Below are 26,317 nucleotides of genomic sequence, written 5' to 3' on the forward strand. Positions count from 1 at the left end.
AAATAATGAATAATGTTACAGTGAATTGGACTAGAATCAGAATGATTGAGCAAGTGAACTTACTTTGTTGGAATCAGATACTTTGGAAAGAGTTTGGCCAAGATTTCAACCACTTCACCACGATGAAGAACGCTCTCGGCAGTCGGTGCAGAGGTATCTTCCAGAATCCAGATGCCGAGGGAGTCTCGTAGAGAAGAACGTGTGCCAACACTTTATGTCTCTGTCGGGCTTGAAGAAGGGGAGAAATATGAAGGTGAAACTGAGAGAGTGAGAGAGTAAGCTGAGTCGGAGGAAGAGGCGATGAGGAAGAGGGCGGCGGAAGAGCCAAGGTGACTGGCGTGAGTAAGTGAAAACTGAAAAGAGTAGGGTTTTTGGGTTTCAATTTTAATTTCAGTTATTAACTTATTTTATGTTATATAATATATATGTATATATATAATTCGAATATAATATATTAATTATATTAATTCGAATTCGATATCGAATTTCCAATTTCGAATTCCTATTTCGAATTCCCAATTCGAATTCGGTAATTCCGATTTCAAAATTCTTATTTTCGAATTCGATCCGATTTCGACATATTCGAAATCGGAATTACCGAATTCACTTCCGAATTACCGAACTTCCGAATTCAATTCGAAATCGAAATTTTTCGACTTTGCACACCCCTACTCAAAAGTGTCCAAAAATAAACAACTACACCAGTCTTGCACGGCTCCTCTTTCTTTTTGGCATTTAATAATTTGGCTTTTTCTTCATGAGATGAGCCCTTATGCGCAGAATAGGCCTTGGACAATTAGTTAAGGTTGAAATGATAGGAATTGGATGTTCATCTAGGTTCAAAACTTTAGTTACTTAAATCTCACCTCTTCCTACTACTGATATTCATTTCCCAGTTTTCCGAAGTTTCTTTTAATTTTTCAAAAAAAAAAATGTAGTTTTTGTCCTTAGTGTTTTGCACTTGTACTGTTTTAGTTCTAAAGTTTTAGCAAAAAAAAAAAAAAAAGTATGGTCCTCAATTTTTGGCAAAAATTTTGATCAAAAATAATTTTGGTTCCAAATAGTTTCTGAATTTAAGCAAATTTACGACAATTGACTAACATTTTTTAATTACTAATGGAACCTAATAATGTTCAGTCATGCATGTGTACTTTAAATTAATTTTGTAAGAAAGAAGCAAATCAACGGATAACCTTAAACAGCAAGAGCAACTCATGTGATGACACGTGAGTTATTAATTAACCAAGAAAATAGGAAAAAAGGAAATTTATTTAATTATGCACAAAAACCAAGTGTTGGGGCTTTTCTTTTCTTTTTTTTTCCTGAGGGTCGGTAGGGATAGATAAAGAAAATGAGTTCTAAATTGATGAATTAAATGCTCTGACTAGTTTGAGTTTTGTACTTTGACAATATTTTTAACCAATTAATTAGTTAGCACGTGAGTCATTAGTCCTTAATATTGTAGTTTAAAGTTAGCCACTATTTTTTCTTTATTGTTATATTTAAATTTTGTCAGTAATGTAAAAATATTCATTTATGCTAAATCTAATTTATATTGGATACATTAGAGACCAGAGTTGTTCTTATAAAAACTTTAGGGACTACAATTGTGCATGTGCTGCACATTGAGGACTAAATTTGTTTTTGTCAAAACTTTAAGGACTGGAGCTATATATAATGGTATTTCTTCCTTTTTTTTTTTTGCAATGCTTAAAATACCCTTCCTCATACTGGTCATCTAATCTAATTTTTCTAATGCTTCTGTTTGAGTCCTACATGATTACAATCTTCCTAAACAAATGATTGTGAGAGATATAATTATGTATCGTATTATTTTGTGTAGTTCCACAAAACAATCTTTCTAATCTGATCTTATTAAACTAGGAGATGTTCACCATGCTTGCGCAGGGTGGCAAGTTGCAGGTATGCCCAAGTTGAGAGTACAGTAAATATTTATTTCTGAAGGATTTGTTGTACAGAGCACTTACTTATCTTGGTTGTGTAAGGCCTGGTACAACCCAATGAGTACAAACAATTTCACAATGATGCACAAAGATATATCAAATTTAAGCACAATAAAGAAAACTTAATTAAAGAGAAAAGATAAGAAATGCAAACCAAATATCAATCCAATAGCCTCTTCAATAGATGGCGATGCTAACCAAGATGTACAAGTGAAGGCTCACTCCTTCCTCACCCCAAACACTCTTTGGTTGAGCCAAGGAGTTTTACAACTATTCTAGTTAACCCTCAACAACCTACACTTGAAAGATCACTCACCCAATTAAGAACTATTTTATACAAATGAGGCAACCTTCACCAAGGTTTTACCACTTCAAGTGATAGGTTCACCTTCACCAAGGTTTTACTCCTCCTAGAGAGTAACCTTCACTTGAGCAACCTCACAACCCAACTTCCCCAACCCCTTATACAACCAACAAAGAATCTTTCTACTCAAAAATCTCACTTGTAAGCTTGTATTTTGTGTTGGCAAAAGTCCATTGTCTTCTTGTGCTTTGGGGTGTTTATAGAAGGTGAGAAATGGCTCCAAAAGGCTCTCCAACGGTCAAATATTAAATGCTGTCAAAACTAGCCGTTGGCCTGTCGGACGTCCGAACCACCTGTCGGACGTCCGAACCCTGCGTCCAAACCACCTGTCGGACGTCCGAACCCTGCGTCCGAGCGTCGTCAGAGAGTCATCAAATCTTTGCGAAATTTCTCGGACGTCCGATGCGATCGATGTGCGTCCGAGGCGTGCGTCCGATACTTCCGGACGTCCGATGCTTCCTCACGAGCGTCCGACAGAGTTTCCTTCTTGATGTTCTTCATCCTTTCGGACGTCCGATCCTGACTTCTTGAACGTCCGACAGCTTCAGCAAACTTTGCCTTTCAATTGCACTTGTTCATGGAATCAAACAACTTCAAAACTGAAAGTATATCTTGAAGAAATATTAGTATCATCCATTTGTTTTGTAAACATCAAAAGATAGGGATCAAGATCAACAGGTTGAAATTTATTTTTAACATCTATGCCATGCCACTTGAAATTTCTCACTGATTAGGGTAATTGTACTCCTTAAATTTTTTTTCCAAATAAAAGTTAAAATTTATTAAGTCACTTGAAAATAAGTATAAGATGGAGGAGGACATAAATGTTACCTCCCGATTCTAATGAAGTTCAAAAATTTTTTTCTTTATCTTCAATTCAAATGTTTTGGTTAAATATCATTTATATGCATTACAAGCATGAGTTGGTTTGTTTATGTGATAATCAATCTATAAATCACCATCACACTGTGGTTGAATTTTTTAGATAAATTTTGTAAAGTAGTAAGGCTGAATAATTGTTTAGGCCTCTATTAATTGCCGAACTTCATTTCAGAATATAAGTTTGAAGCAAATCCACATTTCAAGTTATTCTTTGCCAAAGTTCATCCACCACAGCCACAGGTATTAACACAAGCAAGGAATTATGCAAAGTTGAAAAGGCTCAATGCTCAACGATATCAGATTCTGAATTACAAAATAATTAGAAGCCTAATTGATTTTTGTATTGAGACACAAATTATGTCTCTAGCTAAGAAGCAAAATCCAACAGAGTTAGTGTGGAAGCTAACAGGATAAGGTGTAACGAAATTATGTTCTAATTAGTTCATCTTTCAAGGATTAACGAATAAAGATGAAGGCCCCGTCCCAGCAAGAAAGTTAAAGTGAAAATCCCATCCAGGAATTTCCATTTCAAAGCATCCAAGAAATTTAAAGTGAAGATGCCAAGCAAGGAATATATATTTCCTTTGCGAACGAAGGCATCCAAGTTAAGAATAACTCAGCATTTCAAAGCATCCAAGAAACTTAAAGTGAAGATGCCATGCACGGAATATATATTTCCTTTGCGAACGAAGGCATCCAAGTTAAGAATAACTCTGCATTGTTAAGCGGACCAAATATCAATGCTCTTCTCCTTTTAACCACTTGTAACATTACCAATTTCTGGCTGCTAAAACCTCCCATTTTAAAAAACCATCTTGATCTCAAGACTGAATCCAAGTCATTTATTAAAAAAAAAAAAATGGCTGACGCTCTTATCAGCTCCACAATTCAGGTCACCTTGGAAAGGGCACTGTCTCTTGCCTCTACTAGGATTGGTTTGCTAGTTGGGTTCAAGAAGGATGTGGCCGGCATGACACGTTCTCTCCGCTTTATCAAAGATGTCCTGGCTGATGCTGAGGAAAGGCAAAACCAAAGCAGCGGAGTGCAACGATGGTTGAATAGTCTCGAGGAGGTTGCTTATGATGCTGACAATGTGTTGGATGAGCTCCACTATGAATCTCTTCGTCACCAGGTGGAGTCCCGAAACCGACACAAGCTCAAGGTATGCTGCTTCTTCTCCTGCTCTAATATTAATCTTGCTTTTCGTTGGAGAATGGCTTCTAAGGTCAGGGACATCAAACTTAAGTTGAATGGCATCTATCAAGATGCCCATGGATTGGGACTGGTCAGTAGGGCAGTCATGACAACTGCCCTCCCTGCTGCTCCTGCTGTTGGAGACACGAGAAGTCGGCAGACCGACTCTGTTGTTGCTCCAATGGTTGGAAGAGCCGATGATGAATCAGAGATAGTGAAGATTTTGTTGAGCCTGTCTGAGAAGGTTGTTTCTGTTCTTCCCATAACTGGTATGGGAGGTTTAGGCAAAACAACTTTGGCTAAATCCATATACAACAACAAGCAAATTGATGAACACTTTAACAAAAAAATTTGGGTTTGTGTATCAAGACAAGTTCAAATAGAGGAGCTTTTCAAACTCATATTAGTGCAATTGACGGAAGAAAAGGTTGAAGTAGATGATAGGAATCTCATCGTTGGAAAAATTGGGAATCACCTAGGGGGAAAAAGATATTTCCTAGTCCTTGATGATGTGTGGGATGATAATCAGGTATTGTGGAATGACTTTTTCACCATCTTGAAGGGGCTCAATCCAATTAATGGAAGTTGGTGTCTGGTCACTACTCGTTTAGGTCCAGTGGCACATAGTGTGTCTAGAGTTTTGATGATGGAAACTGAATTAGTCTATGCCTTAGGAAGACTACCTGATGATCATTGTTGGTCTATCATAAAAGAAAAAGTAGTTGGAGGGGAAGAAGAACCTGATGAACTAAAAGCAATTAAAGAGAGAGTAATCAAAAGATGTGATGGTCTACCGTTGGCTGCAAGTGTAATTGGAGGTCTGTTATCTTTAAAGAGAAAAGAGGAGTGGCGATCAATTTTGGAGAATAGGCTTTCGAGTTTGAGTGCAGGTGAGGATGGTGTGATGCAAATACTTAAGTTGAGTTTTGATAATTTGCCATCTCGAAACATTAAGAAATGTTTTGCACATTGGTCTATATTTCATAAGGATAGTCAGATAAAAAGGAATATGCTTATCGAACTTTGGATGGCAGAAGGTTTCCTCCAAGCAGACGTCAAAAACCAAACGATGGAGGAAATTGGAATGAATTATTTGAGAATTTTATTGCAGAGTTCATTGTTGGAAGAAATAACTGATCGGTTGATAACATCTTATAGGATGCATGATTTGGTGCACGACCTTGCAGGGTCAATGTCAAAGTCTACCAAAGTCATTATTGATAGGGATACACATACAGTAGACAATGGTAATCAGATTCGTTACCTTACAATAGACTCATTTGGTGTTGAAGAAGATACAGAAAAATTTTTGGAGAGTCTATCAACTTCGCTTCATACATTGTTTGTAAATTATTACTTTTCTGGTGATATGTTAATGAAGTTGAAGAACTTGTATGTTTTGGTTGCAACAGTTGGAAAATTACCAATTTCAATTGGCAACTTGATACATTTGCGGTATGTTAACCTTTTGTATTCTCCAATCAGTATTTTGTCGGACTCCCTTTGCAAGCTTTACAATCTGCAAACATTGACGCTAAGTAACTCAAATGTTAAAGTTCTTCCAGAGGGGATGTGCAATTTGATTAGCTTGAGACATCTCCACTTTTACACCTTTGATACAGAATTTCAAATGCCGCTGAATATGGGACGGCTGACTTGCCTTCAGACACTTGAGTTCTTTAACGTGGGTCGAGAGAAGGGTCGACGCATTGGAGAGCTTGGAAGCTTGAAGAACCTCAAAGGCAAATTGGAGATACGCAATCTGGAACTAGTAATGGATAAGGAAGGAGCTGAGGAAGCAAAACTATTTGAAAAGGCAAATCTATTTAGGCTGCAACTTAAGTGGGCCCAGGATCGAGAAGGCCACGACTACATCGACAAAGATGTGTTGGATGGCCTTCAACCCCACCCGAATTTGGAGGAGTTGGTAATTTGGTATTTTCTGGACGATCAATTTCCTCGATGGTTAATGGATTTGACAACAACAACAACACTCCCTGAGTTTGCAACAACACTCCCCAAGTTAACGAGTTTGGAGTTTAATCGCTGCCACAGATGCAGAGAACTCCTTCCCTTGCAAAACTTTACGTCTCTTAAAGAGCTGGTGATTGATGAGTGCGATGGGTTGATGAATCTGCCCGGTGACTTGCTACACTCTTGTGCCTCTCTCCAGAAGCTTCAGGTGAGTTGGTGCGGCAATCTTGTCTCCTTTCTGCTTGATTTGCAACAAACGCCTTCTCTCTTGAAGCTGGAATTATACAGGTGTCCCAAATTGAAAACAAGCATGACGCCCAAAGGATTTGGTTTTCTAACCAGCTTAAGGGAGCTTGCAATTGGTCCCTTCTCAGATGATGGTGATGATCATGAAAATTCTTCAATTTACAATGAGTTTGATTGGTGTGGATTGATATCCTCCTCCTCCTCCCCTTCGTCATCCGCACTCCGTGAATTAGGATTAGTTGGGTTGCCACACATGGAGTCCCTGCCACATCAGATCCAATACTTGACCAATCTCACGTCACTATCGCTAAGTAACTTCGGAGGTATAAAAGCTCTGCCAGATTGGTTCGGAAACTTCGTTGCTCTTGAATACCTGTATTTATATGATTTCAAAGAGCTTCGACATTTACCCTCTGAGGATGCCATGAGAAGTCTCACCAAACTAAAATCTCTGGAGGTTTATCGTTGTCCTCTGTTAAAAGAAAGATGCACTCTTGAGAGCAGCGGCCCCGACTCCTAGTGGTCCAAAGTTTCTCACATTCAAGACCTATACATAGGTTGATTAACCACTCATCTTCAGATCAAATTCAATCATGTAAGATTTCCTCCTACCAACTTTCTTAATTCGCTTTACAATCAATATCACCTTCTCTTCATCTCCCCCTCTGATTAACCTTCTCGTGAGAAAACCTAAAAAGTCCCCGTGGTTATTTTCACAATTTAACTCTAAGCGCAAAGTTTTGAAGCATTCCGGTAGTTGGTCAAGTCTGCTTGTTCCGACTTGCTACTGTTAATGAATCCACCTTGATAAAGGCTTTTAAGCTCTCTCTGCTTTTATGATTGTTGGTTGCTTCTTTTTTTAAGGTAAGTTTCTCCTTCTGGGGCTTCAATTACAATGACAGAAAAACTACAATTATCTGAAAATTTCCATTAGTTTTATTCTATGCTATTTGCCGCCTTCAGTTTGAGTTTTTGTGCTTTGCAGTGATTTTGGGCACAAACCTCAACAGGGAACCTCATCGATGGCTCTTACCTACTGTCTTTACTTTTTGAAAGTCCTACAATTCGTTGCAGAACAAGATCCTGCTTCGGCTGAATAGCAACATCTAGGATGGCATTCTCTTTTCCTCTGTGCCTCAGATGGTCAAAGTCTGAGATTTCTATTGGGGTATGGTTCTTTTAAACTATCGAAATGATTCAGTGATGTGTAGTCATGATAATGAGGAGCTGATTTACATGTTTTAGAACTCAAATTGTCATCTCTAGCATACTGCTCAGAGTTAGAGGTTAGAACTAACTGGTGTTTTGGTAGCAATTAAACGTGGATCTCTATTGTGCCTCAGTGGCCCACAGCTCTATTGTTTCTCAATGCCTCAATGTGAAATGCTTTGCCCGCACTACAAATTGTCCATTATTATTTTCATTTTATGAGTTGTAATCACTTGCTTTGTGGTTGGAACCAAACTACTGTAATTGTAAACACGACTTAGTACTTGCTTATCTATTTAGTTTCATAACAAACAAGGCATATTTTAGCCTTTTGTAGGAATGACAGAACAAAATTATTGCTGAAATTTCTGAACTTTCTTGTTCACATATTGTCTCAACTCGAGTTTTCTGTTCTGCAATGATTTCAGGCTCAAATGTGAACTAGAATCTACAATTGCACTTACTTATTGATTGAATTACACAGCTTGTAACTTTTGAAAACTTTGTTGAATCAAATCCTGTTTCAATTGGACAGAAATGATTAGGATGGCACACTACAAGCACACTTTTCTTTCTTCCTAATGTGTAAAACCTGAAAAAATGCTCTATCTGTGTCAGCTGGCCTCTACAAATTGCCCACCAGAATTTCTTTCCCCAGCTTATGTAATGTCTTTCATGATCAAAAGCCATCATTACCATGAATTTCTGCTAATGATCATGGGGGGTATGGTTGGCGATAGAGCTTGTATCAAAGAAACAGATTGACAATGAGGAGCTTGCAAATTTTCAAGAAGTACTGTAAGGTTAGCGAATTTGTTGTAAATGGATTAGTAGATGTACTTAGTATCGAGTCTTATTTCCTGCTCATTAGTTTTAGAACAAAGGTAACAAAAAAAAAAACAAAAACCTTTCTTTCTGTAAGATTCCTAGTCAAAAATGACATGGAATATGCTCTTCTATCTTTATTGTAATGCAGGCAAACATGCCTTCCTGAGATTTTCAATCTAAAAGCTCCTCATCCAACTAAGCACTCTAAAAGTTCATTTGGTTATCAATTTGCTAAAAAAGAATGAAAATGCGTTTACATTCATGAAATAGATTGTTAAATCAAAGTTTGATGGAACACAGAAAATTATAGATAGGCAATGATGGACAAAGATTTTAGGGGTCAATTTCTAGTTTTTTGTTTCTTCAGGACAATATACTCCAGTAAAATCATTACTAAATCCTTTTAAATCTATCCAATATCAGGTGATAGAAATTGTACAATAAGATGATTTTGTTGTAAACTATCTGAAGGTTTAAAACGTCTGCTTCCAAGATGTTGTCTAGTAATGTAACAGTAAGGTCAGTTGTCTGCTTTGTTGAACTTTTCTTGGCCTTTTCAGTCTGATTCAGAAAAACTCAACAAGCGTTGTTCCGGGAAGAAAACAATATCGCTAACCATATATTAAATTCAATTATGGAATACAGATGTTCAAGAGGAGATTATTTGATGTGGACAGTTAAACATGATGTCAAAGCTGAAAACTTTTTGTATTTACATCTACAGTACAAAATTCTTTGTTTTAAATAAAAAATAGCTGTTTACTTTTGCTCATCTCATATGTCTGCTACTTCCAGTTGTATATCATGATTGCTGAAAGGAGCTAATTCTCTTTAAACTTGAGATTCTACCGGGATGGAAATGCTTGCTCTGAACTTCCATCTCTTGGAAATGTATTTATCATCTTGCTCCAAATTATCTGATTATTGGTATTCTTATTATGTCTCTTAAATGATGGGATTCTACTTTCTTCAGCTATGATCTCTTGACCTAAATCCAATGGTCAATCGAGTTACTCTCACTGTCCTTGGTTGTGGGATTGGTGGTCTGATAATTTATAATACCAACAATCTTCTTCCATTACTTATTGTTGGGTTTTAAGCACTTTAATAACCAATGCATTAGCTAAAAGCTTAAAAAATTGTCACGCGCGTTTAAGATGTTTTCAAGCAGCAGAGACTTGGTAGACCATCCTCTACTGAAGTCTTAAGTTCAAATGCGATGATATGAGATTTTAAGAGTAAAATAGTTGTGATTAGCTCTACCTGTTGCATCTTGCAGTCTCAAAGAGTTCGCTTTCAAGGCAATTCTGGGGCTCTCTGCCTCTCATGCTTGTGGATGCCAGTCATTATTGTTATAGAACTTTCTTTTTTTTCAGTGTTTTGAACAAAAACCAATATAGTTTCTATGATACTTCTGGTACTTGTGGACTGAATAGAAAGATTTGATATCTGCTTACTGATTTAGGTTAGAAATGAACAACAAAAACAAACAGATACTGATTTAGCTTTCTGAATAATTGACTAAACAAAAATGTCATGCAATTTCCTGTTCGCCTCGTGATTTGCTATGTGAAGTCCTGAGTCTGAGTTTTGTTTGGGATGACTTTACTTTTGAAAGTCTTTCTTGCCTTGAAAGTATATCAACTGATTATTGGAACAACAACAGAGTAGGTATGCCAAGTGCCAAGTTGGATGCAGAGTCGGCCCTTTCTTCCTCTTTATCACGATTGAAAGTTATAGGTAAATATTATCATGAATAAGCAAAATATTTCATAACCTTTACCATCAAAGCTTTTGTTGCATATTTGTTTCAGTGACCAAAATGAGCGAGATTTTCTTGGGTTAACTGAATCATTGATAGGGTATCATTTGTTAGTAATTTTATTATCAATTTCCCCTTTTATCCCTGCCCAATATTGCGTTAATTGTTGATATCTACTTATATTTGGTATCTGGACTTAATTTCAGGAATGAAACAGAAAACTACCAAAAAGGAGGGACTTTATGGAGAAAATGGAGACTTCTAAGGGCTTCAATCCTTGGGCCCTTGAATTGGTGGGGGACCACAAAGCTAGTGAAAGATTTTTAGTCATTTAGGCTCTTCAAAGAAAGCAACGTAGAGAGACTTGGAACAAGAAGTAATTTGGAGGCTTTGTCCACATGTGTGGGGACCACCTAGATAGCTTTTAGTCATCTTTCTTTTGGCTCTTTAAAAGGGACAACGTACAGAAGCAAAAGGGGGGCTTTTGAGTTTTAGCTTTTAGTTAGTTCTAGTTTCTTTCTTTTGACTAACCTCTGACACACGCCAGGTGTTCGACAATATTCCCCAACGGGAAAAACATCTTTTATTCCTTACTTTCTAGTAAACACGCAATGCCTTTGCAATCCATTAATTCGTATGGTGATTTAATTATGCGGCGTGGCTAAGCCTTCCATCTAGTCAAGGGTCAACTCGACGGCGCAGTCCCGAAAATCTGTGAGATCTAATTAGTTTTCACACGTTCCTCAGTTTATTAATATTTGCACGTTGTCTGCTTGAATTTTCTTGGGATTATTTTATTAATTGGATGTCAAGGGCCCGATGTTCAATGTAATTTATTAATCTCGTGCCAATTTAGTCAATTAAATTCGTAATTGTTTGATTGATTAATATTAGTGGCAACTGGTGTGTTTACACATTAGGGGGACGTGCAATCTAATTTAAATAACCCTCGTAGCGTGTTATTGATTTGGGCTAGGTTTTTCTAGTTATTAATGCAATTGGGAAATTGATTCCTACGGTCGTACCTAAGAGTATTTTCTGGTTAGGGGTGATCAATGGTCGTACCTTGGTTATCAATAAATTAAGGAAAAATTAGTCGTTGGAGTTCATCGACGACTATAACTAGCCTATTAATAAATTAAGTGAACCTTTCTTGCATCAATGATCGGATAAATGGACTGTGTCTGAGTAGTTGTATCCTTGGCTAGAATTTATTTATTCTTGATTTAATTCCTGCTATATTTGTGCTAGTTAATTATTTATTTTTAGTTGGACTAGTAATAGTTCACGTGCTTTGCACGTGATTGTAATATCTTAAAATATATTATTTTTTAGATACTAAAATTTTTTATGAAATTTTGATGATCAACATCATAATATAGTACTTTTATGTTATTTATTTTTTTAAGCTAGTTACTTTTAAAAATTTTATTAAAAGAAAAGAGACGGAAAACATTTCAATATAGTTGACATATCCCTTAAGATTGAATTTGAAAGGGCAAATTCTACTTTACCCCCCTGTGGTTTAACGTTTTTTTACATAATCCTCCTATGGTTTCAAAAGTTATACATAACTCCCTTATGGTTTGGATTAAAATGTCAAAGTGACGGGAATGACCATTTGTAACGGAGTCACCTAAAATGTTAAAAGTACCCTTATGTAAAGTTGAATATTTATTAACTAAGGGGGGTTATGTGTATATTTTGAAAATTATAAGGGGGTTATATAGTAAAGTATTAAACCATAAGGGGGTTATATAGTAAAATATAAAAATCATACGGGGTTAATGTGCCACGTATTTATAAGGGTAATTTCGACATTTTTAGAAGTTCCAAACGAGTGACTATTTCCGTCACTTTGGCACTTTAATCCAAACCATGAGTGGGTTATGTATAGCTTTTGAAACTATATGGGGGTTATGTAAAAAAATGCTAAACCACAGGGGGGTAAAATGTAATATGCCCAATTTGAAATCATGAACCAAACACTTTTTGATTTATAGCTTGAACTCTAACATACCAAATATTGATAATATCATGTTTTACCAAAATTATTGTATATTCATGACTCTATTGCATATAAACCACAATCATCACAATTTTTTATAAACGAAGAATATAATTAAGTTAGAAAAATAAACATAAATGTAATTTGAATTTGAATTCTTTGTATTATGTTAATTATATTTTTGTCAATAATGGAGTATAAATGATCCATCACGTAAATTTTTTTTGGCTTGTACATTCTAACAATTGAAATTTTATAGATAGAGATAGTTGGAGATTTTCTATTTTCCTTTTCTTTTATTCATGTTTTTAGCACAATCCAATGCGAAACAAGAGCAACAAGTCTACTTTTTTCATATGAGCACAATATTTTTGGTTTTAATATTAGTTTTTTTTATGATCATGAAATTGGAATGAGAATTGTGGCTAATTAATAATTTTAATATTAATTTTTTGTATATTTCAATGTTTTAGTTTTTAATTGCCAACTTTGAATCCATAACTGCTATCATTATTATCAATTATTGGAATGCATTAAATTTGTTTAATTACAATTGTCACCATAAATGAAATTTACTTAATTTTAAAGTTTTTCATTTCATAACCGCTTCCATTAGTCACTAATATTGCAATACAATAAATATATGTAATCATTAGAAAAATAAGGGTATTTTGGATATCACCAAAAATAATTTGGATATCATTTTCATTTTATCATTCTTCATTTTATATTTACTCTTATTATAATTCTTATTTTATCATTGGAGATGGTTTCTGACTTGATGGATGGATTTGGTTTGTTCAAACCAATACAAATGAAATATTACTATATTATTGTCAATAACAATGTTTGTCTTCCCTTGGATATCAGTGATTTGGATGTTGTCTTTGGTATTATTTGAATTGTATTCTAACTTTTTAATTCATTTGCTATTTATTTTATGTCATTTTATAAATAGTTTTCAATCTTATTTTAGTTTTTCTTGTTTTGATCGGTTGCTATTAATGATAATAGTGGTTTGTATGGTGCTATTTTAGATTTCTTTTTTCTTGTTTAATACTGCTATTTTATTTATAAAAGTGTCATCATTTTTTGTATATTGAAATTTTATTAGGTGCAACGTGAAAAATTCTTCATATTGGTAAAAGTGCATAATTATTATCCTACGATCAAGTTTAGGAGGGAAAGATTATATTCTCCGAAGGCATACGAGATCATTTTGATTCAATAATAAGTTTCTAAATTACTAGGGCTCAATAATCAAGCCATTTTCTTGTACTTAAACTTACTCGGATTTCAAGACAAGTTCTTTTTTTTTTTTTTTTTTTCAAGACAAGATTTAGATCGAATCTAGAGCTAAAAATTCACAAATAAATACAAAATCCACAGCAACCCTTCCATAATCAAGCCCTTTTCTTGTACTAGAATTTACTCTTGTATGAAGACAAGCTCCCAAGACAATATTTTATCAAATCTACAGCTAAAACTTAGCAAATAAACCAAAAATCCACAACAACCAGCTTCCATTTCTCCCTCTCCACTCTCCAAAAAAAGCCCTTTCCCTTTCCCAACTGAGTGAAAGAGGTTAACAAGGACCTCCTTAATTTATCAGAAAAGCACCCACTAAAAGAAGCCCTTTTCATACAATTCAAAGAAATTCTGATTTACTCACCTGTTTCTTGTTGTAATCATCCACAGCAAACTTAGCCAGGCTCTCAATTTCAAGGCTGTTCTCATTGCCCTTAGATTCACTGATCCCACCAACTTTTGCCATTCCTTCTTTAAGAAACAAAAAATCGATTGAAAATTCAACAAAATTCCCAAATACAGAGCCTTCTTATCTTTTTCTGTGAACTTAGTGCGAGAAAAAGTAGGATAAGGAAGAGAGTGAGGGAACTCAGGCGTAGAAGTAGCCTATTTATAGAGGGATGGGGAGCATTGAGAAAGGAACAAGTGCAAGTAAACTAGTGAAGCGGGACGAATCAAGAACAAAGGAGAACGGAACGGACGAAACGCGGGTCAGATTCGACGGGAGGAAAGGAACCGTCCACGTGTGGCTTTGAATGGTTGGGAGGATGCAAAAGTACGATATTAGATCGGATTCTTAAATGGCCCATTGTTTTGTTTTGGATATCAGAATAATCTCCTACGCGCTAGCTTAAGTATTAAGCTTTTGCCACTTTTTCAAAGGGAAGGGAAGAAATTGAGACAGCCTTATCCTTATGCCATAAGTTTTGGAAAACAAAATGCCAAAAGAGTAGAACAACATTATGAAGAAAAGCTTTTGGAGCTCAGTTTTATTTGAAAAAAAAAGAAAAAAAATCCTTTACTTGTCAAAGTATACATTTGTTTGTACCTCAACAGCCTTGCAGAATTTTAAAATCAATAGTTCAGATCTACTAAGTTTTTATGTCTTAGATCTTTAATTTCATAGTGCGATTGAACTTGCAATTGCATACTTTTTGTCTTTGATTGAAATAGATTGTTATATTTGTAATGCACAGAAACACATATTGAAATCCTCAACTTCCTCAAAGTTGAAAAGGTTAACCATACCATCTAAAAAGGTTCTCTTAATTAGGGCTGCAAACAAATTGAATCGAGTCGAACTTTAGCATAATCGAGTCGAAGCCGTCATTAAGAGAACTCAAAAAGGAATCCCAATGTGCAAAAATTGTGGGGAGCAGATAGAGACCAAAGACCACGAGTTCTTTTTTTGTAGAACTGTACAGGATACATGAAAAACATTTTCACTCCAATGGGATGGCTTGATGCAACACAGATGGAACTTCTGGGAATGGTGGATGCATTTGCAAGAGGCTACAGCTAGGAAAGATGGGAAAGACTACATAGCTATGACAGCAAATCTGTTATGGCAAATATGGAAAGCGGGAATTAGGTAGCCTTCAATTTGACACATCAAGAAGGCTTACTGGACTTCTACGATTGCTGTTGATGAGTGGCATGATTTTAGGCAGCAAACTTGGAGGTGACCAACTCAACGGAGACAAGATAGCAAGAACAAGGCAACCAAATCCCAAGATCATGTCAAGATAAGCAAGCACTGAACTTGTTTGCAGATGGAGCAATTGATAAGTTAAGAAACACTGCTGGCCTAGGGATTGGAATATGGGATCTTGGGGGACAATTGACAGCAACTTGGGCTATACTTGTTAGCTACTGTGAAGATCCAGAAATTGCTGAGGCTTTGGCAATCAGAGCTGCAATGGTATATGCATTAAACAGAAACTTAGCATCTATACTTGTCCATTCTGATTGCAAAGAAGTAGCAGATAGAATTAGGGAGGAGTTGGATCCTTTTGGTACTTGCCGAATTACTTTTGTTCCAAGGCAGTCTAATAGAGTTAGTTATTACTGGCAATGTTTGCCACAAAACTCACTACTGATGTAAAGTGAAAATTACAATTCCCTCTGTGGCTCACAACCACTATAATAAACACCTATCTCTTAATAAACACCCTCATAATATTACTAGCCAAAAGAAAACAACCACTGTAATAAACACGCCTCATACTATCTCTTAGAGCAGGTTCGGCAATTTGGGATAGAAAAGGAAAGAAAAGAAAGGATCGGTTAGGAAAGAAAAGAAAATAAGACAAAAAAGTGGAAAGAAACTTAGAGGTTAGAGCTAGTTTCTTTCAAGGTTGTTCGGGAGTTCAGAAAAGAAAAGAAATAAATAATTTCCTTTTGTAGAGGTGTTATAGAAAAATGGAAAGAAATGATTCTTAATGTCTACCTTTACAAATGTGCCATTTTAAAGGGTTTGTCTAACGGGTGCAAGATATATTTCAAGTATCATATTTTTTAAAATATAAGATTAATTAAGAAAAGTAAATAAATATAAGGGAGGATAATAATTATTAGTATGTGTGTGTCTATATATACATATATATATATATATATGGTAGGTTAGGAAGATGTTAGGTGTATTAACAAATGTCTTATGGATACCCGTTAGAAAAACTTTAGTTAAATAATAAAGGCCATATATGACAAAAAGATGTCATATTGAAAAATCTTATTATCTTCTCTCAAAATCTACCCACTTTTGGCAAGAAAACTTTTTGATAGTGGATGGAAGTGAAATCCTTTCAATTTCTTTTCTTTCTGTCCAAGGATATTACTTTCAATTCAAAACATTCCCTCAGTGTCCATTTCTCATCTCCCAAATGTAACGTTACCAAGCATGTACGTCCTCAATAAATGTAACAAAGTTAGTAATCAGAAATAGTTAAATAGAGAAGTCAAATCGAAGCCAGCATATGATAAAGGCTCAACTAGAGCTGCAAACGAATTGAGCCGCTCGTTAGCGGTTCAAGTCGAGTTCAAACGGGTCGAGTTGAACTCAAGGTCAAAATATTAAGCTTTTTAACTCGCGAGTTTGAGTATATATATATATATATATATATATATATATACTTATTTTCATAGTAAAATTACATATATATCATTAATATTTTATTATTTATTAAGAAAAAATATTATTTTATTTATTTTTTTAAAAAAATAATTATTTTTATTTTATCGAGCTTGAGTTTTAAAATTGCCAGCTCGTTGAGTTCGAACTCGAGTTCGAGTTCGATAAAATTAAGGCAAGACTCGACTCGATTAAACCAAAGTTTGATTCGATTCTATTCGTTTGCAACCCTAGACTTAACAAATAGAATTGGTAAACTTGTAGGTCTGATTTGGTGGCCCTGAAGTGGAAAGAAAAGAAGAAATTGAGAAAGCTATAACTATAAGCAAAGAAAAGAGGTAAAGACTCAAATCTCAAGGGCTCTAGTGGCTATCAAGTCAAAATCCGAGGGGTCTAGATGTAATCAATTTAGGGAGACTTGGTTTAAGTGATTAACACTAAACCCTAGGGAATAATTAATTAATCAGTAGGATTGGGCAGATTTAGTAATTTACACCAATGACAAGGTCAATATCATAAATCCCTTCGCTCCTATTCAAACAGCTGACACTTTCTTCTTTTTCACTTCTTTTCCCACTTTGTAACAAAAAATTTTACATAAACTAATGGAGGAAGGGGGCATGTCAGCGGTACCTAAAACCAAGACTCCGTCGCCGGTGACGCCGTTATCGCCGACGATGATGAAGGACGTCAAAGCCTTAGTCTCATTGTACTCGAACTATTTCTGGAACCGATTGCTCAGCTTTTTTCCTAATCCAAATTCCAATTTTCGCACCAAAATTTCCAGTTTTTATCATTCTTCTACTACTAGTACTACTCGCGGAAGCTCCAAGCGACGCCGTCGCACCACTTGCCTTCCTCTCCCTTTGCCTCCGGCTTCTTCGCCGGACTCTCCTTCTTCACTGTAGGCCTCCCATTCAGTTCATAGATACATCATTTACATAGTGATTGTAATAATATTTAAGTTATTGGTACAATGTTTTTGTACAAATGTTGATATCTGTTTATTTGGATGTTAATTCATTGGAAAAGTGAAGTTGAATTGAGAAAGTTACTGAAAGATATAACCAAGTAGATGTTGAAGGGCCTCAATGGTGGCTATATTTCACATGTTTTGTTGTTAGAATGATTCTGTAAAATCCAATCTTGTCATTGTATTGCAATTTCAGAATATGGATTATGCGGTTTTGTATCTCATTTGAAAGTATTGTATGCAAGTCAGTTTCATTTCAGAAGGTAATCTTGTGAAAGTCATTTAGCATGTGGTTTTGTTAAGAGTGGATTGATACGTGCAGGCTTACGGTAGAAGCATCTAAGATACGCAATGTGTTGGAGGATGTAATGGAGTGTGTCTTTCTAAATTTGCATTACATACAGAAGAACTTACAATTCTGGCAATCTAGAGCGGAGGTTAGTGCCTATGGTTTTCTTGGTGAAAAATTGATTTTTTATTTAGTGTACTTAACTTGGTCTGTTATCACTTATCTCATTTCAGGGATCAAATGCTCAAAAAGTATACTTCATGGTCTGTGAGAGAGGGCCAAATGCCTTTGTCAATGGCGTAATACAGCTGATGCGTGATTCTCTTGCAGAGCATACTGGGATGCAGCGGATGTCTTGTTCAGCCTCTTCTTACATGTCTGAGAGAATTATTGTCCTTACTAATCTAAGATACTTTTTGGCTGCGTTTTTGGCACAGGTTTGTTGCTATTAAGAGTAGGCGCTCTTTGCAATGAACGCATATTTATTGATTTTAATTTATAATCAGATAGGGCCTTCTGATTTTTATTGGAAATGGAATTATTTCATGCGTTAAGCTTAATTAGATTATTTATTTACAAAAGCCTTCTTGTGCTGCTAAGAGCCATATTGAAATTCATTCAGACGAGTAAAGAGATGACATTCTTGGAGATATTCTGTTGAAAAATTTCAGAAACAGCAGATGTCAGAACTAATGAGTAACGATCCTATGTACATATGCTTAGACTTTATTCAACTTCCATTGCAACATGGTTCTCTGCAGGCAGTAGAAATTATAGCTTTCAGCTTGCCAAAGAAATAATTTGGTGGAGTTTGAGATTCCTTTTACAGTTTCAATTGGTTGAGCTATATAGTTGATGGATTTTTTCCTCCCTGATCTCTCTCTCTCTCTCTCTCTCTCTCTCTCTCTCTCTGTGAACTTGTGTGTTTGCACATGCATATTTTGCTTCTTGTCTTAAGAAGAGGGCTGTGTAGCAATTGAGAACTAGAAAGAGTTGCACCTTTCTGTTGGGACTACATAATGAAATTTTGCTGTTGGTGCGAAGCAATTATTTTGTTGTTGGCCTGATTCCCCTGAACCTTTTGGGGAAGTTACCCGCTGGTTATGTTGTTTGATCTAGAGTGAAGACGTTATTAGGCTATTCGAACTGCCTGTCATAATTTTACAGGCTATTAGCTTAAAAAAAGCTTCTTGTTGTGGCAAGGGATTTCTAAAGGATCTTGGAGTGATAATATTGCTTCTGGATGTCATTCTTTGTGACTGCACTTATAAAAATTGTCTAGTTCTTGAATAAGCTACTCGCTTGCTCTCTTTCTTTGTACTTAATTTTTTTCTAGCTCTGATGTATTTTCTTAAATAGCAATTCTATATATTTTTCACAGTTATGGATCGCGTATATTTAGAAAATGTGCTTACCTGCACTAATGTCTTTGTTAGACCAAGTTGCTATTTCTAGATTCACCAGCCACGTAACCAGCTACTTAGATATGGTTTTGCCACTTGACCATTGCCCACTAGCTTGCTAGTCTAGTATTCAAATTTAGTTGACCTCCTTTACTGCAGACATGTGAAGTGTACATCTCCAAAGTATTGCTTTTGAGTATTTTGTTCTTGTTTTGTTGTAAGCTTTGTTTTAATCCTTTAGGGGCTGTTCTTAGAGTGATTTAGGAGCCTGTGCTAAAGGCCAAGTTTCAAATTATGTAGAATCTGTATAAAGACAGTTCATGCTTCTTTGTGATAAATTTTGAGAATCAGATTAATCTTTTACTGTTAACCGAACTGATCATTTTTGTGGAAGTGAAACTTGCATTTTTTTTCCGCATCTGCCGATTGTTATATTTATCAGAACTGGGATTTGATATTATGGGGCTTCATTTGGCCAATTTTACCGAGTTATGATTACTGTTCAAATAGGTTTACACAGAGACTGATAGAGTTGGAGAGGATTTAGTTAAGGAGCCTGAGAAGTCGGTGCCATCTTTATTGGTCACCGTCAATGACTTGTTTTTGAAATTGGAGGCATCAATCGGCCATTTCCATGCCATGCGTCAGGTTCCGACACATAAATAACCCATGTGGATCCTTAAATCTAAATGTGTACAGTTACAGATTAATTTATGACGTGCTTTTGTTTTCTTTCACTTCCTTTTGCAGGGTGATTCGTCTGTTGATGGAAGTTATTCCTTTCCTTTAATGTTTGAGAAACTTCCAGAAGTAAACCAGGAAGGCTCACAGTGGACAGAGTGTGAAACCACAGACGCTATTAACTTGATCTGTCAAAATCTACACAAATTGGACTCTTATTTGTCTACTCTGGTAAGAGTTTGTAGCCAACATTGTGCTTTCTGATTCACATGTTTTTCTATCTATTTGATACTCATGTTTTGGGTGGATAAGGAGTTATAGTTTCATTGCAAATTGCTTGAAGATTTTTGATGGAAAATTTGCTTTAGAAGTCAGTTTGGGATATTTGATTTTATATTCATTGCCTCTATATACTCCATCAAGTAATATTTTCATCACATCTTGTCATTGACCCTGTTTATCAAAAATGTATTTTGTCCCTTGAATGGTTATTAGCTAGTGAAGATTTGTGGCAACAATATAATTGACAGAGGAAAGTCAATAAGCTTTGTGGTTTGTCTTATTTAATAAATTCTCCTTGCATTTACTGTCCTAGGTTACCAAACATCGAAAGCCAAAGAAAATGACTTTATATTGGATGCATTATACCGGTGGGGTTGTTGGCATCTCTCTTTGTTCGTTATGGCTTCTTCGTCATAGTCGATTGATGGGGAGCTCTGATATTGATAATTGGATAAGTGAGGCAAAGGATTCAACACTAAGCTTTTGGAATGATCATGTAGAACAGCCAGTAAGCTTTCTCTGGTTTTCTTCTGTATATTTTTTACAACCTTTAGGCCTTTTTGCACTTTATTGGATGTGCAGTTTCAAAGATCAAGATTTAGCTTACATTTTTTGTGGACATTCAGTGTATCGCCGAGTATAAGTTCATAGTTTGTAGATATACATGGGTTTGTTTAATGCCGACTAGGAATAAAATAACTAACAAGGACTTGGATTATTGTTGGAATCGTTAAGACCTTAATATTGCGGTTTGACATGTACATGATTCGACGTTCATTGCTAGTAAATATCACTGGCATGTTAGTTTGAAATCAAGGTGATAATTCTGAAAGAATTAAGGTTTACTTGATCTTTTTTAATATTTTCTGAACCAAGGTTATTCTGCTTAACCTGCTAGAGGTACTTGGTTCTCTTTTCCTTTGTATTGGCAGCTGATTATTCCTTTGCATCCTGATGCACCACATGGATTAAGTTTGTTTAAAATCGACAAAATCAGTTATTTATTGTCTTATTTATCTTGAATTACGAGTCTTCTCTCTGGTCTCAAAAAGTAATTTGTGCCAGAATTTTCTATTAATAACTGTCTTCAGAAGGTATTACTCCAAAAGAAATTTAAACTCCTCTTTCATTCTATGAATTCGTTCTTGGTACAGCCTGGACTTGTGCACTTTTGCTCTAGTATAGTTTAATTTCGACCAGTTTTGTGTTATATTATCGTTAAAGTCAGTAGATGCCTAAATTTAGTTGGTCAATAAATAATGATTAAAGATTGTAACTCCCTATTTAGAAGGTAATCCATGTAAGAGAACTACATAATTTGTTTAAGCTACTAAATTTATAAGTTTACGACTAAGTTTAGGCACTATGATGAATCTTAGGACTTTTTTACAGTAACGGTTTAAGTTTGGGCACTGCCTCAGGGAGAAATTAGACATTTTCAAAATACTTTGCTAGTAATCATCAAGGAGATTATTAGGTTCATCAGCTCCATAAACCGTACTAATAAACTTGAATAAAATCCTTCTGGAAATTGTATTGCTCTATTCCAGTTTCTTGGGGGTGGAGAGGGCCACACAAGCCAGATTTGGCTAAGTTCATTTATTTTTATTTTTTTTCTTTTTGTCTCCTGAATTAGATTGACCTGTTACAAGAGGTTAGAAATGTTGAGATCTGCCTTCCGTATCTTGTCCTCTATATGCTTCCAATAGATTGCAGAGCTTATAAAAGAGTCAAAAAGCACACTGATCTGCTTGTTTGGGTTGTTTTTCTTATTCTGACTGCTATGAACAAAGAAAAAGTGTCTTCCTCCTCCCGGACAAATTCAATTGAATAAACAGTAGTAGGAGGCATTAACATGTCTTAATGTTTGAATGTGGTTAACTGGTTTGGATGAGTTGGAAAACTGTTTTGGCTTTGCAAATTTGATGAATTTAATCTATTTTTTAATTTATGCTATTGACGTGCAACTGTTTTTTGTTGAAGTGGAAGTGTTCAGTGTTGTTTTTAAATATGGTTGCATGTCACTTATTTATGAGTATTCAATTAGAGATTGTTCTGCTTTTACTTTCTTTCCCAGGTAAGTAGGCTTTCTGTCTTCCTGGAACCTGGAGTTTCAGTGGACCATGAAAGATGTTTGCTTCTTTTCAAGTGTTGATTTGTAGCTCATGTGATTTCACTTCTGTTGGCTTATCTCACTGTTAAGAATTATTTAACTATATAATTTCATAATATTGCAAATTTGGAACTAATTGGTACTTTTTCTCATTCCATCTCTCTCATTCTCTGGTTATGAATTGCAATAATAGTCTTCTAGACTTAAAATTTGTTCAACTAATTGAGTGTTTTTTCATCAGCTTCTGTCTATAAGGAATGAGCTCTTTGAGACATTCAGGAAGAGGCAAAAGGGTGTAATGGAACGTGAAGAAGTACAGTTTACTGCTGACTCTCTTCACAGGTTAGTTAATGACTCCATGATTGTACCTTATGGACTATGTTGTTTTTGATCTGCAACTGACCTTACCCACTGATGCTCTTCAGAATGTTATTAGCTTTCAGTGAGCAGACAAAAGGTCACAAATTGCCACAGAATGCGTCAGACCAGGAAATGCTTGAAATTGTCATGGGCAGGTGTGCTTTTTTCCAGTTAAATGTGTGTTTAGCTAGAAACTTCATGGTAGGCAGTGGATCATTGCAGTGGGCAGTAGTTAAATCTTACTAATGTTCACATGGAACTTAAATTTCATTTTTTCTTTTAGTTTTTAAATGGGAAGAGTCTTGGGGTTGTCTGCTACTAGTATCCCATATATCGTGAACTTACAGTCTGCTGTGTACAGTGAACAGGATAAGGTTTGTTAATTATTAGTGGGCACATTGGATTCTTACTCTGTTACTAATGTTTATGCTTAGCATACTCTATACTGGTTGTAGTATCTGCAACATGATGTGTATACCTCACCATCCTAAACCCTGCTCTTGTCCATTGACATGAAGTAGTTTATCCATCTGTATTTAGGTATGAGAAAGAAGTTATGCATCCCATCCAGAATCTTGTTGGGGGAGAACTTGTTCGTTCTCTCCTTATACAGGCAAGTCCTCTTAACCTGTTTCATTTGGTAGGTTTTGGCTTAGCATTTGACTTTAGCTCCTTTTTGTGGACAGGTTCAGAAGCTAAAGCTGGACATTGAGACGTGAGTTGAATAACTGAGATCTTGAGTAGAAATGTTTGAATAGAATGTCACTAGAATTTTGGGTCGCTCTTCCTTTCTTTCTTGCTATCCCCCTCACTCATAAACCTTTTTTACCAAATTCTTAAACAGAGCAATGCTCGAGTTAGACCAGATTCTCAGGGCCAATGAGATCAACTTTGCTATTTTGGCTGCTTTACCAGCATTTGCTCTCTCCCTTATTTTGCTGATGTTGGTGCGCGCATGGCTTAAACAGGTCAGAATGACTCTTTCTATTGTTAGAAAAGGTTCAACAGAATTTGCTTGCTTGTTTTGGTGTATCATGTTAGAATTAAGTAGATAGTTCCTGGTATAAATGCTCTAGCCCTTTCATCTAGCTCAAAACTTCGCTGGCCATGGAACACGCCAAGATACTTTTGACGGCATTTCTTGCCACTTCCACACAAGTTCATGCATTGCGCATAGTTTTGAACTCTTCATTCCTCATATTCCAAGATTACGATTCTACAATTATATCAGGTGTTACGAAACTATTTAACGCTATATCTGTACTTGTTTCTCTTGAAATAGGATACAAGAGCAGAAGGTAGGGGGAGAGTTGCTCGGATTCAAAGAAGGCTGCTTGTAGTTGAGATTGAGAGAGGGATTATGCAAATTCAGACTTGCAGAGATCAAGGGCTGGTAATTGCTCTCTTCATTGTTTTGTCCGGACATCAAACTATTTATCTGATTGTGTTCTACCAATTGCTTATTGCTAGTCCAGATTTACTGTCAGACTTGATTATAAAATTTATTCAGCTTGGAAATCTCTGAACTTGTGCAGTAGCAGGAATCTTCTAATTCAACATTGCTGTACTGTGTGTTCTCAACTGCTTCTAATTTTAGAAGCAGAATCGGAAGCCAAAAGCACCTATTGTGCTGCTGCTGATTTCCAGCTCTTTTGCAGGCAGAAAAACTAAAAGCAAGGAAATGAGAACAGAAGAAAGTAGCTTTTCTGCTTCAGGGTCCTAAATTATTTGAGAACAAGCTTGTAGTAATTTCTGCCTCAATAATCATATCAAGTTTTTAGTTACTAAATTGTTAATAAATCTCAAACACATTCTTGTCCATTTATACCCTCAGGAAACATTCCTGCATGGCGCACCTCATAGATCCCCTTAAGAAATATTCATTATGTCATACAGACTACTGCTTAGGTTTTTCTAGAATCTTTGTTTTTTCTCAATTGTTTCATTCCTATATTTCATTGGAATACTCCTCCAAAATCTTGTTCATGTGCTTGCTAGCTTGTGACTGCACTACTGAATTTAGGTTGGTTGCATGCTGCTTTGTTTCGAACTGCTTTACTATTGATTGATTTGCTTTATTTCCTTTAGTCGTAGACAAATCTGCTTTGATGGTAATTACTCTTTAGAAACAACTTTGATTGCCTTGACTTGTACAAAATTAAGGTTGTCTTCTCTATTTTTTTCAAGGAAAATGATGCTGAATGCATGTTTGGGCTGGTTTTGTATTCCTTGGATCGCTTATACTGTGCTGTGGAGAGGCATGCAAAAGCAACCGGTGAATGGATGTGGTTAGTTCTAGTTCATCTTTTGATTTCTCTTAGATGTTCTATAATTCTTTTTTCGTCCTTCTTCAGTGTGTCTGCATATTTGTTTGTATGAACATCTGGGTTTGTGTTCATCTTTGCGTGCATTAAAGAGAGTGACAAAAGGACACTCACTCAATTATGGAGCTAATTATTGTATATTTAAACAGTTTGAGGCAGGATATATATGATTTGGCGAAGCCAGGCCTTGAAACTGCAAATAAGCTCAGGATTACATCGCGCATGGAGCGGGTGTACGACTGCTTGCTTCCTTCGCCAAAACGACAATGAACCTACATTGGTTTCACAAAATTTTGTAAGACTACGCAAGACATTCATTTGGAAGAGAACTGATATATGGTTTTTCTTTTGTTACCGGCATGCTTTAGTAATTTGTAAGCTGCAAATTTTGGAAAGACTTGCAGCACAGGGGCATCATTTTTTTGGTATAGCAAGAACTGAGCTTTCTCCTCTCCCTTTTCTGGCGGTATATACCCAAGTTATTGACTCAAGAATGGTGGAAGATGGTTTATTGTTCATTGTCTACAAATTACTCAAGACAACTACAGCTGCTTTTGAATATGTTCTCTAGTACAGCTTTGGGAGATCAGAGAAATGAGGGGTCTATGCAAATTATATTTGGTTTTATTTTCTTTAAAGAAGGGTAAGGTATGTACCAAACTGATGTGATTGTAAAGATGTCATACTAATCAAGCACAGAAAAAAGCATGTTCAATCACTACTTCTGAGTAAACAAAAAAGTGGTTCAGATGAAATAAATCAAGACACTTATTCGTTGTCTAATTATTTAGTACGCTGTCCAAACCCAAGTGGCAACAAATTTACAAAATGCATGGAACGATATTACTGCTCTAGTCTGCTCTATGGATTGATTCCTTCAATCAAGCATACGGTTGTTTACTTAACAAAAAAGAGACTTAAAAACTGCAAAATTGTGGATTTGGGATTTTTGGATGGGGTGATTTAGTAGCGAAAACGGTTCTTAATCTTCTCGTCGCTATAGAGAGTATGTCTAGGGCATTT

At 35.8% G+C, this 26,317-nt stretch overlaps 2 protein-coding genes and 1 long non-coding RNA gene across 6 annotated transcripts; all 3 read left to right on the forward strand.

Moving 5' to 3' along the window:
• Nucleotides 1-4,069: 4,069 nt before the first annotated feature.
• On the forward strand, nucleotides 4,070-7,144 carry LOC140017308 (putative disease resistance protein RGA3). Its single transcript, XM_072071480.1, has one exon. The coding sequence runs from the start codon at nucleotides 4,070-4,072 to the stop codon at nucleotides 7,142-7,144; it is 3,075 nt and encodes a 1,024-aa protein (XP_071927581.1).
• Nucleotides 7,145-7,341: 197 nt separating this feature from the next.
• LOC140021484 (uncharacterized) lies at nucleotides 7,342-9,800 on the forward strand. Of its 2 annotated transcripts, XR_011825309.1 has the most exons (3): nucleotides 7,342-7,488; nucleotides 7,610-7,792; nucleotides 8,452-9,800. It is a non-coding gene; the product is annotated as an uncharacterized lncRNA (long non-coding RNA). The 2 variants fall into 2 exon arrangements; XR_011825310.1 differs by lacking the exon at nucleotides 8,452-9,800 and having other exon boundaries at nucleotides 7,610-8,173.
• Nucleotides 9,801-17,433: 7,633 nt separating this feature from the next.
• On the forward strand, nucleotides 17,434-26,077 carry LOC140004358 (protein DGS1, mitochondrial-like). Of its 3 annotated transcripts, XM_072056102.1 has the most exons (14): nucleotides 17,434-17,773; nucleotides 18,165-18,279; nucleotides 18,365-18,568; nucleotides 20,045-20,182; nucleotides 20,285-20,446; nucleotides 20,811-21,005; nucleotides 22,852-22,952; nucleotides 23,036-23,125; nucleotides 23,511-23,583; nucleotides 23,657-23,685; nucleotides 23,815-23,938; nucleotides 24,253-24,363; nucleotides 25,158-25,258; nucleotides 25,444-26,077. In XM_072056102.1, exons 1-14 carry the CDS (start codon nucleotides 17,475-17,477, stop codon nucleotides 25,562-25,564), a joined length of 1,863 nt encoding a protein of 620 aa, XP_071912203.1. In that variant the 5' UTR covers nucleotides 17,434-17,474; the 3' UTR covers nucleotides 25,565-26,077. The 3 variants fall into 3 exon arrangements, with proteins under 3 accessions (XP_071912203.1, XP_071912206.1, XP_071912210.1); XM_072056105.1 differs by lacking the exon at nucleotides 20,811-21,005; XM_072056109.1 differs by lacking the exons at nucleotides 25,158-25,258; nucleotides 25,444-26,077 and adding an exon at nucleotides 24,506-24,947.
• The last annotated feature ends 240 nt before the right edge of the window (nucleotides 26,078-26,317 follow it).

The sequence above is a fragment of the Coffea arabica genome, chromosome 1e (genome assembly GCF_036785885.1).
Source record: "Coffea arabica cultivar ET-39 chromosome 1e, Coffea Arabica ET-39 HiFi, whole genome shotgun sequence".
NCBI lineage: Eukaryota > Viridiplantae > Streptophyta > Magnoliopsida > Gentianales > Rubiaceae > Coffea > Coffea arabica.

Excerpts from the sequence above, each read along its gene's own strand:
- LOC140017308 (XM_072071480.1), top strand. The coding sequence starts at position 4,070 with ATGGCTGACGCTCTTATCAGCTCCACAATTCAGGTCACCTTGGAAAGG.
- LOC140004358 (XM_072056102.1), top strand. The coding sequence starts at position 17,475 with ATGGAGGAAGGGGGCATGTCAGCGGTACCTAAAACCAAGACTCCGTCG. Across the intron at positions 17,774-18,164 it reads CCGGACTCTCCTTCTTCACT|GCTTACGGTAGAAGCATCTA; the intron begins GTAGGCCTCCCA and ends TGATACGTGCAG. Across the intron at positions 20,447-20,810 it reads ACTCTTATTTGTCTACTCTG|GTTACCAAACATCGAAAGCC; the intron begins GTAAGAGTTTGT and ends TTACTGTCCTAG.